We start from the raw sequence: 17,045 nt of genomic DNA on the forward strand, positions 1-17,045 counted from the left end.
CCAGAGTTTCTGATTCAGTAATTCTGGGGTGGGCTTGTAAACATGCATTTCTAACAAGTTCCCAGGTGATGAGGATGCTTCTGGTGAGGGCCATGCTTTGAGAACCGTAATTCAGAAACAACACCCTTGAGGGGAGTCCCACCTGTGGCGCCTTCAAGGTGACTCCAGTAACAACATCTGCAGAAGGCGAAGGATCCTGGGGCAGGAAAGGGGAAGACTCACCACTCGGGACCTCCAAAATTAATGCTGTTGGAGGAGTTTCAGGGACCAGGGAGACACAAGAGGCACTGAAAAAAAAGAATATTAAAAAACAACCGAAAATGGAAGAACCATCCATTGGTGAAGATAGCGACTGTGAGCAAAAGACTGTGTGACATCAAAAGGATCTAGTCTCGAGAGAACCACAGGACTGTGGAGGGATCTTTATACAAAGACACTCAGTGTAGTCAATTGGTCAAGTGTATTCCAGCAAACCTGCTCAATACAATGAGCTAAAACAGAAAGAAAATCTTAATTTTGAAAAATAGTAACCAGACAGAAACTTTCCCTCCTAGAACTAAAATTCATGTTAAATGGGGTCAATGCAATGAAACATTATTATTCACCTCTAAACATAAATGTCAACATAAAATCATATAAAAACAAAGAAGACAAATGCACATCACTTCTTTCAGGCACAGGCAGATTTCACTGTCTTGGTGGCTTCTATAGGCCTAACCATATGCCCAAGATTTCACGACTGTGTCTATAAATTATTTTTGAATCTACAACGAAACAACCCTCCTGAAACCCCGATAATCACTGGTTAGCTAATCCTCATAACACAGTGATGAGATGGGTCATTATTTTCACGGTTTTTTAAATGAGGAGCCTCAGACACAGAGATTAAAGGATTGGAACAAAGTGAGTCTTTGGGAGGGCTCAGAACAGCACTCAGTAACTGCCCTTGAGGGCAAAGCTTAACCATTCCCCCCTGTTGCTACTGTGTCAGCTTCCTGATATTATGGAATCCTGGAAAGACTGCTGGGGGAAATGATTTAACTGATTTTTTATTTTAACCCATCATCAGCCTTTAGTACCTTGGCCTACGATCCCTTCTGACATTAAGCATAAAGTCGCAGCCTTACGAGCATTATAGTACCACTCAGAGCACAAACAAGGGAGAAAGGAAGGAAAGCCATTACCTTTGATTAACATAACCGCCGTAAGTGGCAATGCATTTGACTTGAGGTCTCAAGTACTCAGCTGCGAATTCTTCACTGGGTATGATACAAACCTGATGCTGTTGAACAAACACAACGCAAAAAGGTAACATCACGTTATCGGCAAAGCCGACGGTCTGGTCAAACGTACTCTTAAAAAAGCTGTTAAGTAAAGAAATTACAATAGCTATTTTAAAGTAGAAAAAACTGCAGAATGGCACTCCCTATTGCATCATTATGTGCCACAAATCCTTTTTACTGTCACACAGGATCAATGCGTGAATGTTCTTGGAATAGCAATATGAATAAATAAAATCATGAAGTTCAAAAACAGTGACTCTTGGTGCCTGTTTTTCTCTCCTACCCTGGGCTGATGCTGGCTTTTCAAACCCCTCGGCAGGGAGAGGGGGTACGTGGTAGGCAGCCAGGGAGCCTGCCTTTCAGAGCCTGTTGTCTGTAGCTCCTGCCACAAATACTCTTTTTTAATAGAGGATGACCTGAATCTCAGGCACATTTGGACTTCACTGAAGGAAGTGTCTCCAGAGCTAGTTTTTGAGTCACACCAGAAACTCAGTTATTAACTTATCAGTACATTTTATTTTCATCAAAACTATATTACCAGCTTGATCACAAACCCATTCAGTAACAACAAAACTTTTTACTGAACACCTACTACATGCCAGGCACTAAGACTAAGGGATCCTACAAGACCAGGATGGAAAACACCCCTGCCCTCATGAGCTTATATTCTAGTTAGACATCCAAATGATATTAGAGTATTTCAAAAAGGGCAAACTTATGCTTAAAAGATGAAAACTGGGTCACTACATCAAAAACTAATGATCTTTGTATGGTGACTAACATAACGTAATAAAATAAAATTAAAAAAAAAAAAAAAGATAAAGACTCAGCCCTGTTATAATTCCCAAAGATGAAGAGGTTAGATTCACTCGGATTGTTATCTTTAAAAAGAGAGCCACAATTTTTAAAAGAAAGTCTTAAGCTATTATATAATTTATGTAATAACTTTTAAAAACTCAATTCCAGATAATTCTTAAGAGAAGGCTCAAAGTTTTTAATACTGTCAAGCACGAATATTTAAAACACATTAGAACAAGCTGGCCTAGCATTTCTCAGAGTGTGATACATGCTTAATATTAGCAGTGACAGGAAGCTGCTTCATACTTAGATAATCTTCTGTTCTCTGAGACATTTATTATAAATCTGGCCACCCTTTCCTAGCCCAGTCCCACTGCCTGTGTTTATCACAATTCTCAATATTTAAGTTGTGCTATTAAAAGGGAGGCATGAAGACATTTAATCTGCCAAACTTGGTATTTTTAACTCTTAATGGTATATATCTAATTAACTGAAAAATATACTTTTTGAGATAGAGTAACAATAGTCTGGAAAAGAAATACTAGGTCATTGCAACCTTGAAAATTCTGAAGGAGTCTGCCAAGAAGCTAATAGACATAATAAAATAGTAAAATGGGCAAGAAAATAAACAGTAACTAATGGCATTTCTATACACCAGCATAAAAATAAACTAGGAACTATAATGACAAAAGAGATTTCACTCATAATAGTAACAATGAATAAACAATAATGAAATAGAGTTCTGTGAGATGTGTTCAAACTTAATGAGCAAACTTTACTGGGTGCTATAAAAAAAAGGCTCAAACAAATGAAGAGACAAGATAAGAGTTCTAGATGGGAAGAAAACACATCATTAAACTGGCAATTCTTCACAGGTTCATTTTATAGATGGAATACAAACCCAGTCAAAGTTTTCGTAAGTTTTAAAATATAGAGATATCACCAAAATGCTTCTAAAATTCAAAGGGCAAAAGAGAAGCATACCAGAAGGAACTGGGCCCTGTGCGCTTTGAGCCGAATGCCTGCATCTGCTAACAGCTCAAACACAGCGAGGCGACTCCTGCCATCAGTCACGACACTCCGGCAGAGGACACTGTGAGAGGAAAGAGTGTGCTTAGCCTGACTCCTCTTTGGTCTCCCTGACTCCGTGCCTCCCTGTGCGGTAGCTGATTGCTCTTCTGTTTCTCCTGTTTATAACCAGGTCACTGACAGTACGTTTTCCGGCACAATGAGTTTAAGAGAGATGCAGTCCACAATCAGTACAAGAAAAAGAACCTTCTGACTGGGGCACATCTCAGGGCTAAAGGCCTTGTTCACTTTTTCCACCCAGCTTTATGCAATACTTTGTCTAATCATTGGGAGAAAAAGCCCCCCCGCCAGGGTCAATAATGTCTGATCTCCAAGACACAACCTTCTTGGAAATTTATCAATATTCTTGGTACCGTCAGTGATTAAAGTTGCCTATTGGCCTCAAAATGATCAATGATATACCACACCACTCAGCACTGGGGCTGGCCTTACTCCAGTCATGAGAAACCAGAGTTTGCCACTGGAAGCTCAGTCTGCTCCTCCCATCCCTCCTTCCTTGTTGTACCAGCTGCGCTCCTTCCTTCCACCCCATCAGGTGAAATAGAGTTCAGAAAAAAAAAAAGAAAGAAATATGGAGTTCAGGAACATTTAAAAGGCCACGGTTTGAAACCAAAGAATACACCCTAACCCATTAAGGAAGTATTTTTTGAGGAATGTTTCTGATTTCATATCCTGTAGCAACTTTTCTGTCTGTAAATATAATTTGGAAAATAGTTCGGAGGCAAACTGAAAGAAATGACCATCTCTGGGAAATATTTGAAATAATTTATGCAATGACTTTTTGGTAAGGATTAAAATGAGATAGTATATAAAGAGCCACAGTCAGAAACTCAAAGAACAGCTGTTTTCTTTTCCCTTTTGAGCACGTGTGTGTGTGTGTGTGTGTGTGTGTGTGTGTGTGTGTGTGAAATTAAAATGCATTCCTTTTGGTTCAAGCATAATCCTGGGAGTTAAATATATTAGGTGATTGACTAAGATTTGGTTTTATCCATATCCTTTTAAAATTCTTACTAAGAATAGACTAATGATAATAACTGGATTGATTTAATCATGAGGGAACATCTCTTACAGAAGGGCGATCAGATTTATCACAACACTGTTTTGAAAAGTGGTATTTTAATTAGCACCACTACTCTTCTGTTGGGATATTTTTTTAAATAACACCATTAGAACTCACTTGAGAAATGCTAAGAAAGGTTCAACCCTCAGCAGGAGAAGCTGCAATGTTGAAAGGGCCTGTCATTTGAAATAGGCTTTTATGGGTCAAATACTTTCCAAATGCACCACATTTTTGGACTACAGTACTTACAGCCTGTTCATTTTCACTTGTCCACGTGACAGCCAAAGTAGAGAAGGAAGAAATATTTTAGACTAGTGAAACAGTATCACGGGGCGTTCCTGGAAATAGTTAAATACAATAAAAGGGAGTCCTAGTCTAATACAACCCTGTCTTGGAATTCTAATGTCCCTGGTAAAGAAGAACTTGGTGCTGTCGTGTCCAGAGCCAAAGTGATCTACAGAATACCGCACAGTTGTCTGCCCCAAAAGCCATTCAGACAGAGGTCATGAAACCAAGCTCATGGTTTATGGAATCCTGGAAGGGTGCCCTTTCTTTCTTTAGCTTTGAAACCACTCCTCTGCTTGGTCTAGATGTTCTCAGACTCTTCTGAGATGGGTCAGAGAGCCACCAGGGACATTAGGAGTGTTTCCTCCTGGGCCCTTAGCCATCGCCACCTTGTATCCTGTGGAGCAGGGATCAAGCGACATAATCTGGAAGGTGGAAAGAGTCAGAGGGCTGAACCAGAGGGTGAACAGGGTCTGGAGAAGCCCTGCCCCAGCCCTGTGGCCAACAGTCTCCAGGACATGGGTGGTGAGGTGACTCACCCACCCGGGAGTGTACATTCCAGTGGTTGCTGATGTCATCCACAGATGAAACTAACATTTTTAGGTAATGAAAGAACATTCTGGGGCACTTTTTTGCCCCATTAAAAGTCCAAATGCAATTATATTCTTTGTTGTTGTTTTTTTAAATCATCACCCCAGAAAAAGGGGCTGATTAGATTTTTTTAAAGATTCTTAAAAGAAGCCCTCACAGTTTCCTTTTTAAGGTTGCTGAGAGCATGATGTTAACTCAATAACCATTTCATTAAGTCTCATAAAAGTTTCCATTCTAAGCCCCTAAAAGTAACTCTTTTCATAAGTTCTTTTATTCGCAAAACAGGGAAAATGTCCAACTACTTCAGGTCATTTGGAGTTTGACAAAAAGTCATAGGCAAGTCGTGGTAACAAAATTGTTTAAGGCCTTGGCCAAGAACTGGGTGCGTTCACTGCAGTTCTCCACCTGCTGTCTAAAGGGACAGACTCCCAGTGCCATTTATTATACAATTAATTTCATGTTGAAAACACCCCTTGCACAGATTCTTTAATTAAAGCATATTCTGGACATTTGCATAGATCTTGAAATAGTATACAAAGAAAACAATTTTTAATAAATCTTTGTCAAAGTTCTTGGAAGAGAGTAACTGGATCAGGGTGAATTTTTAAATACAGCAATCAGGGTTAATTCTTTTTCACCTGATGATCATCAAACATTAAGTATTCCCAGTCTCCTAAGGGCGTGTTGTGAAGGCAGTTGTGACGGAGTCTTTTCTCCTTTCCCATGCGCCCATGTGCTCTACCCAGCATTTGAGGCGAGAGCACTGAGTTCCCTGAACGACTCAGGGTTGTGGTTGCTTCATGGGAATCTGAGCCAAAGTGGTGAGTGGAACACCCAGCTTTTCAAGAAAATGCAACATTTTCAAGATGTCCACAGAGAAGCCTTCCAGTACTACACTGGGGGTGACACCCGAGAGCATAGTCTCCTGCTTGTTTTCAAGATCGGCCTCAAAAAGAACACAACTTCCCAATCCAGATAAAAACCAAAGTTCCCAAGGCTGACCTCCGGATTGTTCCAGTACAAAGGAATCCCCCATGACAGGACTGATTACCTGTACTTGCAGCTGTAGATGTTCACCTGGCTGACCAGAACAGACCCAGAGCTCTCCATGTGCACATCAACCACAGACAGCTGGTCTACCTCCGTGGCATACTCGACCACGACCACGTAGTTACCGACCTGCGGGACCTGCAGCCGCAGGTGCAGGTCCACCTGTGAGAGAACCCGAGCACATGGACGTGAAATGTACTGGATGCATTTACATAGGCGACAGTGAAACCAGGGCTAAGCAGACACCAGGAAATAGTTTTATATGTTATCATAGTAAGGAACGTGGTCCTCTAGGTAGGAATGCCAGATAAAATACAGGATGTGCCATTAAATTTGAAATGCAGATAAGCAACACATAACTATTATTTATCTGCAATTCAAATTTAAATGGAGCATTCGTAGTTTTATTTTCTAAATCCGGCAACCCTAATTATAGGGGCTTCTACTCCTTTCACCCATATATTTTTCTTGTTTCTCAAGGCAAAAGACACTCTAAAACTTGAGGTAAAAAAGAATCTCCAGTGGGTGATAAGAGGAATAGAAGTATGCCTTGAGGCTCTTCTGCTGTTCTTCAATTTAAAAAATGAACTTAAAATTTTGTGGATGCAGATAATGAGAAGTGATACATGCACCCCACTCCTGGGACAGTAACTAATAATAGTTTGGTTTCCATACTTCCAAACCATTGTCCATGTCTAAAAATACACACGCGTGTACTTTTCTTTTTTTTTTAAAGAAAACTGCTCATAGGGGCGCCTGGGTGGCTCAGATGGTTAAGCGTCTGCCTTCAGCTCAGGTCATGATCCCAGGGTCCTGGGATCAAGCCCCATGTCAGGGTCCCAGCTGGGCGGGGAGTCTGCTTCTCCCTCTCCCTCTGCCTCTCTCCCTGCTTGTGCTCTCTCTGTCTCTCTCTCTCTCTGATGAATAAATAAAATCTTTAAAAAAAAAAAAAAAGAAAAGAAAACTGCTCATAATAAGCAATCATGGATGCTTTCGTGCCATCACGGCAGAGCTGAGTAGCTCTGACAGAGGCCATACGACTCTCAAAGCCAAAAATATTTACTATCTGGCCTTTTACCAAAAAAAGAAAAAAAAAAAATGCCCACACATGGTTAGGAGCTTGGAGTCTGGAATCAAACTGCCTCCAGCCGTGTGACTTTGAGCAAGTTACTTAATGTCTATACGCCTCCGTGTCCTCCAGTGTACGAATGAAGGTAACAACAGTACCCACCTCTTAAAGTTATTATGAGCATTAAATGAATTAATATATGAAGAACTCTTAGAAATGTATTTGGCATGTCACAAACACTACATAAACACTACATACTATGATGATTATAATTGTGATTATTGCCTTTTGCCATGACTTGCTTTTTTTTACTCAACAATATTTTTGCTGTTCACAGCAGCACAAGCAGATAAACTTCATTTTCCTAATGGCTTCCTACCATTCCATTTGGTATGAGCATAAAATGATTTAACTAATCCCCAACTGATGGACACTTAGGTTGTCCCTAATTTTCCCTATAACATATAAAGCTATATGATGATATATATACATCATCATATATATGCATATATATATGCATATCCTTAGGCTAGTATTTCTGTAAGATTCCTAGAAGTAGAATTGCTGAGTCAAAGTATATTTGCATATTGAATGTCTGAGCCAATATTAGAACTACATTCTGTAGCAGTTTAACCCCCTTCAAAGCTCAGGCTCAGCCAAGTTTTACCACACTTAATTAAAATCCTCCTGCCCCTTGCCTTCAGGAAATTCACATTTACTGTTCTCTCTGCACAGCCCTGAGCCACACAACTAATATTTTCCACAGTGATTTTTCTATCACTTAAATAATAGAAAGACTTCCCTCAGGGATAAAAAAAAAAAAAATGGATTATCCACACCACTTTTCCACTCTGTTACAGAGTGAAATATTGGTCCATGTGTGCAGGTTATTACCAGCATTTCTCCCCTGGGCATCTCCAAACAAGGGTTTGTCTGTCTTCACCCACCATAAAGCCCACACCAGGCCAATGATGTATTCACTTTTCTCCCAGAAGTTATTATTGGCTGCCAGTTTTATCACAGCACTCTATTATAAATTTCTATTGTTCTTTCCACTCTGAGTCCTACAGATTGATTTTTTGGAAGACTTGTAGGAAGGCTTTTGAATACATCTGTTGGTAAAAGTAGGTTTTGGGAAACTCAGATAAAAGACAAATCATGGCAAGTAGAAATTTTATTATTTGCTGTTTGTTATCAGTGATTTATCTTAGTAAAAGGAAACTTCATCAGAACCAGTGTCAAACTGGAAGGATCCTTCTGGTTTTATGGCATAGAACAGCCCTCACCTAGTTGTGAGTGTTTCAAATAAAGACATAAAATGTGGGCATATCAAATCTGATGCTTACACAAAGCTAAGAGGGATGGTGAACATATCTGATGTCAAAATGAGTCTTCAAAATGATTTGGTCAACCTATACTTATTAAACACCTACCCTATGCCAGCTCACCTGATGGGCATACAATGGGAAACAATACAGACCTGGTCTCTATCCTCAGACAGACTTTAATCAAATACTTAGATAATTAGACCAACACACTGTAAAATTATATGTATGACAAATGTTCTGACTAGGTGCTCAGGAGGCTGCCTGAGCTGTTCAGGAAGACTAGGGAAGGGGGGAGACTTCCTGAAGAAGCAACAACTTAGTTGAGTCCTTGAGGACAAGGAACAGATAGCCAGGCCCCAAGGGGAGGGAGGAGCATTCAGGCAGAGGGAATATCCTGCAGTAGGAGGTTACCCTATGCCATACAGTGCTGTAGGGTAGCAGATATGTAAGTCCAAGAGACTGAAGGCAGGCCACAGTGGTGAGGAACAGAGAGCAAGAAGAGCTATGATAAAACTGGGAGGTAAGAGGGGTAGCCTTAGAGACCACTAAAATCTTTTATCTCTATTCTAACAGCAGTAAGATGTTATTGAAATTTTCCAATTATGTATGGATTAGGATGGGGTGAGAGGGTCAGTGATGATTAGATATTTCTATCAACATGAGTATGCTGACAATCGTATGGAGTCAAGATTGTGAGATGCAATGGGCAAGAGCCAGTGTGAATGAGCTAATTAAGAGGTTACTACAGAGATCCTTATGAAAGATGATCATATATTGGGCAAGAAAGATACATGGAGAGAAGTAGAGACATTTAAGAAAAGTTTGGGATGTAGATTCAGAGATGGGTTGTCTTTGGTGAGGGAGGGAACAGAAGAAGTCATGGATGACCCTAAGGATTCTGATTTATACAATCTGATGGATGGTGGTACCATTTACTTAGGTAGGGACACTGAAATGTAATTTGAGATCCCTCTGAGACACCTAAGAGGTAATGTCAGGAAGGAAGTTGGCTATGCTGTTCTGCATCTGAAAGGACAAGTATGACTAGACGTACCAATCTGGCAGTTATCTATGTAGAGTTGGTATCTAACACAACAGGCACAGAGGAGGCTGCTTAGGCAGAGAATATAAGGTAAAAAGACAAAGGCTAAGACTGAGCCTGAACAAATTCCAATATTCAATGGCTAGACAGAGGTTAAGCCTGTAAATGATATTCTGAGGAAGAAGACAGAGAGGTAGGAAGAGATCCAGACCACTCTTAAATTATGGAAAACAAAGTAAGAGAGTATTTTAAGATGTAAGGGGTATTCAACAAGTATTGAAAGCTGCTGAGAAGTTAAATAGATGAATAGGTGAGGAATGAAAAATATCCACTGGATTTAGTGACAAGAACATCATTGGAAACCCTGGGAAAGAAAGAAAAGATGGAAGGAAGGAAGGAAGGAAGGAAGGAAGGAAGGAAGGGAGGGAGGGAGGGAGGGAGGGAGGGAGGGAGGGAGGGAAGGTGGGAGGGTGAGAGGAAGCAAGCCAGCCAGACTGGTGTGGGTTGAGGTGTGAATGGAAGTGAAAGAATTAGAAACGGTATAGAATTATCTAATTCTTTGGAGAAGTTTGGTTGTGAAGGAGGGAAGCGTTATGGCTGAGGGACTGTGGGAAGGGAAAGGAGGGTTTTGTTAAAAAAGAGGACAGAATTTAGCATCTTTAAAAGGTGACAGTGACTTCCAGGTCAGATGGCACAGTGAATTCACTTTTTTTGCACCCCTTCTGCTCCAAGAGATAGCAACTATGGATAAAATGTTTTAAAAGGAAAACAAAAAGATATGTTTGAGATTAAAAGTGATGGAATATAAGTAAAAAAAAAAATTCAAAATGTATGGCGGCTGAAGTCAGGGGCCTGTTGTCCTCCAAGTCTGGAAGCACGCTGTTTTGGTCAGCAGTTCAGCTCATGCAGAGTAAAGAAAACTAGAGATGCCTCATATGAGACAGTGGTCAGATCCAGGCTCATTTTTTTAAGACAAAGATAAGTGTTCCCTCAAATCATGAAAAGCTGAAAAAGTTGCTGACAATCTGCCATTTAGATTTCAGCATTATAAGAAGCTGTAGAATTTGGGAATCAAATATCAAAAATGTAGCCTCATGACCAAGAACTGATTTAAGCCACCCACTGACTGAGCATCTGAATCTGTGCTAATACTAATATCACAACAATAGAAGTGGCACATTTTAATGCTTGCCTCTGAGCTAATGGTCCAGAGGACTGGTAAGACGTTGCAAAACTACGAGGCTGAGATGGGTATAAAGAAAAAGGGAGAGGATAAAAACCTTCCATTCAAAATAAGCCAATAAGCCTGCAAACAAGATAAGCCTCCAAAACACATAAAGAAATCTAATGTTAGAAACAGGCAACAATATCAGCAATCAGAAGATGAGTTTACTTCAGATGAAATGAATTTTATGGGACAGTCTGATAAAGACTTTAAAATGAATATACTGGTCCCTAACCTGAAATCTTCAAACTTGGAAAAGGAAATTATTTTGGATCTTGTTTGGTGGCAAAACCTAATCTCACCTAACCAATTATCACTTGGTGGCAAAATCTGACTTGAATTAAGTCCATGTACACAGTCTTCATGTATTTCTCTTGGAGTGCCTACTCATGCTTTTCATTGGGGAAATATTAACATGTTTGGTTATAGGGTGTTGGCCAGGACCCCCGTGGAGATGGTGTGTGTGTGTGTGTGTGTGTGTGTGTGTGCACAGAATCTTAAAAATTCTGAATTCTGAAACATTCCTGTCTCCAAGGACATTAAGACACTCAAAAATATAAATGAAAGAGGAATGTCTTTAAAAAGTAAATAGTTATGAAACTAAATTGACAAAAAAAACAAACAAACAAGGAAAAGTAAATATGAGTAAGAGCCAATTAGAAATCTTTGAGATTAACAGTATAAATTAAACTGAATCAATAGGCTAGATAAAATCTAGACTGGAGATAGCGAAATATTCATGCATTCTAAGGAAGTCTTGAGGAATTCACCCACAAAGTAGCACAAAGATCCAAAGAGATATAAAAATATGAAAGAGCAGTTTGGAGATTGATTGTGAGGCTCCAACATTCATCCAGTCTGATTTCCAGAAAAGAAGAATGTAAGGAATGGCAGCAAAATTATATTTGAAGTGATAACATAATGAGAATTTCCCAGGGTGAAAGATATGAATCTTCATTCTGAAAGTGTACCTGAGGATTAAATAGATAAATAGAAATAAATCTACACCTAAGCATATCATAATGAAACTTTAGAATGTCACAAATAAAAGTCCATCTTAGGATTTCTGGTTAAACATAATGGATTAAACACTTATATTTACTGATCTTCCCTCTCAGAACTCTGCAAAAATTAGAGTCAGTGTTTTTAAAATCATAAACCCACAAAGAAGAAGAGAATAGGGAAGAGGGATAAAAACCCAACAGACCAGAGAAATCAACAAAATTTTGGAAGCTGGAAAGCAGATGAATGTCAACTAATTAGACCAGAGAAAGCTGAAACCTAAGTGTCTGTATGAGCAGAGCTGGGGTGAGGGTTGGAAGAAAAGATTGAAGAAATCTCCCAAAGCATAAAACAAGATCAAGAGATTGTAAATATTGATTAAAGATAAAGAAATAAATTATCAAAGAAATAACTCAAGAAAGTTTCCCAGAATGATGGATAGAAGTTTCCAGGCTAAAAGACTGAGAGCCCAGCACACTGGCCAAAACATTATCTATATCAAGGCACATCCTTGTGAAATTTCAGAACACAAGAAATAAAGAAATGACCTCAAAAGCTTTGAGAAAGGAAAACCAGATTGCAGTCAAAGCACTGGGAACCACAATGTAACTTCTCAAGAACAGGACTTGAAGCTAGAAGTCAATGAGGAAACATTATCAAATTCTGGGGAGAAATGACTTCTAATCTAAAATCCTATATCTAACCAAGTAAAAAATCAAGATTGAGAGTAGAATAAAGATAGTTTCAGATATACAAGTTCTTAACAACAACAAAAAGTAGCTCCTATGTGACCTTTCACAGGAAGCCTCTAGAGGATATAATCTACCAAAATGAGGAAGGAAAAAAAAAAAAAAGGGAAGTTCCAATAGTCAGAAAAAAGAAGATTCAATACAACGAAGGTTAAAAAGAGAATATTTAAGACGGTGGGTGTGGTGATGAAAAATTTCAGGAAATGGCTGTACCTCAAGCCCAGAGACTATATTCCACGGTAAAGAAGAGAGATGAAAGATTCCAGGAGAGATATCTCCACGAAGAAATGGAGAAGAGAAAAAAGAAGAAAGGAAAGGAGAAGAGAGGGAGGGATGGTATGTGGTGTATTTGAATTAAGATGAAACTTACAATCTATCTGAAAGTCTGGGGAAAGGGTAAAAATAAAATTTCTAGACAACAACAAGTTGGAGATTGGTTTACAATTGGTAAATAAGAATTCTAAAGTCTGCTTTGTGTAAAAGAAGAGATCAGAATTACTGAATAACTTTAGACTTTTCTGGAAAATATATACTTAAGAGCATATGTTAAAATATTAAGGGTAACCACTAAAATATCAGAAAACAATCTATACCTATCAAAGAAGGAAAAGATAGAGAAAACTGTCTCAATCAAACAGAAGTAAGGGCACCTGGCTGGCTCAGTTGGTAGAGCATGCTACCCTTGATCTCAGGTTCATGAGTTCAAGCCCCATGTTGGGCCTAGAGCTTACTTCAAAAAAAACAAAAACACAACAACAACAACAAAAAACAGAAGTAGGAAAATTAGTTTTAAGAAGGTAAATTAAAAGCTAGTAATCATTGGATGATGGGCGTTAAGGAGGGCACTTGATGGGATGAGCACTGGGTGTTGCATGCAACTGATGAATCACTAAATTCTACCTCTGAAACTAATAATATAGTATATGTTAATTAAATTGAATTTTAAAAAGCTAATAAAATAAATAAGATGATAAAAATAAGTCCAAATATGTCTGAAATCACAAGTATTCAATAGAGGCTAAATGAATGTTTAATAAGGATAATTTAGAAAGGATTCCTAAACAGGAAGGGAAATCAAATGATTTCTAAGACCTCTTCTAAAGCATTAGTCTTTGAATTTTAGCACAATGATCTATTATAGCACTGTCCAATAGAACTTTCTGTGATAGCAAAAAAAAAAAAAAAAATCCTATAATCTGTGTTTTCCAATAAGGTAGCCACTAGACATATGTGAGTATTGAGCCCTTGAAATGTGGCTAGTGCAATTGAGGAACTGGATGTTTAGCTCTACTTAGCTTTAATTAATTTAAATTTATATATAGGCACATGGGCTAGTCACTGCTGTACTAGACAGCACAAGTCTGTAAGCATTTAGATAAAATGGTAAAACAGACTGTTAAATAAAACTGGACAGCCCAGGGCTGTATGTGTGTGTGCATATTTATGTATGTATATGCATATGTGTGTATGTACACAGCATGGGTTGGGAGGGACACAGAAGACTGTTAGAATGGAGTGGAAATGAGATCATTTGTTTTTCTTTATGCATATCTGTATTGCTTCACTTGTTACAACAAGTATACATATATATTTTTTTTGCAAAACAAAAACTCAAATAAAAAAATGAAATGAGGACTAAAGAAATATCCTTAAAATCCTATAACAGCTACCCTGGAAATGTTAGTAATATAGTTTACAAAAAGGTACACATCTAAATATTCAGTGAGAATTAATACCATATATGTTATCAGTCTACACATTTAAGCATGAACATTGGACTCGAAGGTACAAACAGAGAATGCTGTAAAAAGTCAGGAATGGAAATATAGTAAAGGAAGTTTTTTTTTTCAGTGTCTTTTTTCTTTTTGAGATGTTGCACTGTGTGTTCTTAGTGTTGATATACAGGATTTCTAACCCAAATCTTAAATCAGTAGAGTCTTAGATTGTTTTGAGGCTTACAAAACTCAGGGAAGAAAAGCAATGCCCAAACCTGTAGTAACCTGTCCTCTAAGCTACGAGGGAGGTGCATTCGGATGCAGCAGTTCCAGATTCTGAGCTCCAAGAAATCAGCCCTTACAAACTGCTTAGCCTGAGGGGCTAAACAGTCGGTGAGCATTGCATCCTTTTAGGGTAAGCTGTGTAGTTTCTGGAGGCCATTTAGAAAGATCTTGCCCCAAATCAGGTAGAGCAAGACACACCCTTATAAGTCTAGGGAATAAAAAGGAGAGGCTTCTGTGATTGCCCACATTCCCTGCCCTGTCTAGAAAGTGCTCAAAGACGAACCTTACTATGCTCCGTGTGGCGTAGCGCCCAGCCACAACCTGGATCAGAGAACTCAGTACACCTATAATTAACACCTCTGAGAAATTCTTCCAGGTTCCCCTGAATTTGAGAAGCAACTGCGGCCAAGGGTTTTCAGCAGACACAGACAGGGAGGTAGTAATAGCTTTGACAATAAATAAAAGGCTGCCCCACCTCTCTCCCACTGAGGTCCGCCAGGACTGGGTGTGCGGGGGTGGGCTGCCTCACTGCCAAGGGTCTTGGCTCCCCGTCAAGCAGGAAGTGTCTGGCCTCACAAGCCAGGGCACAGGGGAATCGGGTCACTGGCAAATGCTGGTAAAGCAAGCAACTTCAACAACAACAACAAAATACAACAGTTACAACTGAGAACAAAACACAACATCAAAGTGCAATCCCCAAAGGACTCTTTCCATTCCATTCACTCCTCACTCCTTCAGCAAACTCCTACCATGTGCCTACTGGAGGAATCGGGTAGTAAACTGTCATCTGCATGAACAATAAGAAAAGGAAAGGTCCATAAACCCAGATTCTATGTTAAGCCCTTCCCCTCAGCAGATGCACAACCTTGAGGGTATTACTTGGTCAAGCATCAGTATTTCCACATACTAGAGGGTGGACGTCACTCTAAATGCCAACCACAGGGTGCAAAGTGCTCTGTGATTCTTGTATATAAGACAGTTGACGGCCTCAGAGAAAGACCACAATTAAATAATTATCCAACGCATCTTGCTGCAGTTGTGATGCTGAGGCCTCTCTCAAATCCTTGCACCAAAGGTTCCTAATTCAGAGGACCCCAATGACGCCCCACTGCCCATACTAACTTCTCTTGGGGAGGTCCTGAGTCGGCACACGGCTGGGTGACTGGCAGCTGCAGGGAGGGGGCCTCGTAGTAGTCTCTGGGAAGCAGCACCAGGTAGTCCTAGGAAATGAAGACCAAGAGGACAATTATTCAGATGATGGTGGCCTTTCTTGAGTAATAAAACAGTCAAGCATGCCAGCTCGGTTACTAATAACCAGGTGAAGCTCACTAAGTTAAACTCTCCCCAGCAGCTGCTTTGTTCTGCCCCCTGACTCACCAAAACACACAAAGCAACTTGTCCCAGGTGGGCTCCAAGCATCGGAGATAAGGGTCTCAAGGTGGACGTTTTTGTATTCACAACTCGGGGAAATTTTACCCTCCCTTCTGGATTGTGTATAAATTCGAAAATAAACAAAGATAATAAACTATCAGCTGATAATCTGGTCCTTTGAAATACCGGTTGCTTTCATCACCACACATCAGAACTCTGAATTGTGGGTCGGGCATTTCGGTTTTATTATTCCCACACCAAAGCAACGCTCGCCTGGCATGGTATAAAAAACGATGTTTTGTGATCCTGGTGAATCACAGGCTGAGACTGGCTGACTGCCTGTCCTAAGAGATGAGCGGAAGAACGTGTTCCACGGAGTGTGCCAAATGAAGCCCACAGCGTAAATCCAGCTAAACAGCTCTTCAGGAAAGAGCAGAGCTCCAGGTTTCTGAGACGCTGATGGTTTGACAGCTTCAGAAGAATGTTGGCACCACTGGCTGTGTGCGGAGGGAAGGAGGGGGGATGTCTGCCACAACTGTGAAGAGACTCATACACCGGCCATAAGGCTTTTTCTCTTGTCAGGGCCCTTAATTTGTCTATAATGGAGAAGAAGAGAAACGCATGGAGAGGAAAAGTAGCAGATGGTGGCCCAGGGGGCTCCGTGGTCTACCACGGGGGTCTCACTACCTCAGTGGGCTTTAATTTAACAGTGGTTATTGTTCTCTTACTGAGTTTCCTTAGGTTGGGACCATAGCTCCTCATTGGTTTATGGTCCCATAGATCTTAGAGCAGTAAAGGTTGATAGCAGGTGTTCAATAAAATGTCTCTAGAGAAAACGGGATCATAACATGGAAGCATATATATGAGTCGCTATACAACTGCACTAAATGTCATCAAGCATCTTCCATGCCTGTGGAGTAACATAATGACCTTCTTCCCATTAATCCAACTTTGTACCCATTATTGGCACCAATGGGATTTTCCTTGTCCTCATTTCTAATGTCTATGAAAAATTCTAAAATTTTTGTAAAGCAACAAATCTTGCTACCAAGAAGATGCAAGAAAAATAGGGACTGGATCAATAGCATAAACTGTCACATTAT

General features: G+C 39.8%; 1 protein-coding gene across 1 annotated transcript in view; it reads right to left on the reverse strand.

Annotated features, from left to right (window-relative positions):
• Nucleotides 1-17,045, reverse strand: part of LAMA3 (laminin subunit alpha 3) — a 256,665-nt gene that overhangs the window by 108,214 nt on the left and 131,406 nt on the right. The window contains exons 23-28 of the mRNA XM_078060502.1: nt 15,694-15,791; nt 15,047-15,200; nt 6,158-6,318; nt 3,066-3,174; nt 1,185-1,282; nt 143-287 (exon numbers count right to left, since the gene is read on the reverse strand). Coding sequence (XP_077916628.1) covers nt 143-287; nt 1,185-1,282; nt 3,066-3,174; nt 6,158-6,318; nt 15,047-15,200; nt 15,694-15,791 — 765 coding nt within the window. The remainder of the gene's footprint in view (nt 1-142; nt 288-1,184; nt 1,283-3,065; nt 3,175-6,157; nt 6,319-15,046; nt 15,201-15,693; nt 15,792-17,045) is intronic.

The sequence above is a fragment of the Halichoerus grypus genome, chromosome 13 (genome assembly GCF_964656455.1).
Source record: "Halichoerus grypus chromosome 13, mHalGry1.hap1.1, whole genome shotgun sequence".
Lineage (NCBI taxonomy): Eukaryota > Metazoa > Chordata > Mammalia > Carnivora > Phocidae > Halichoerus > Halichoerus grypus.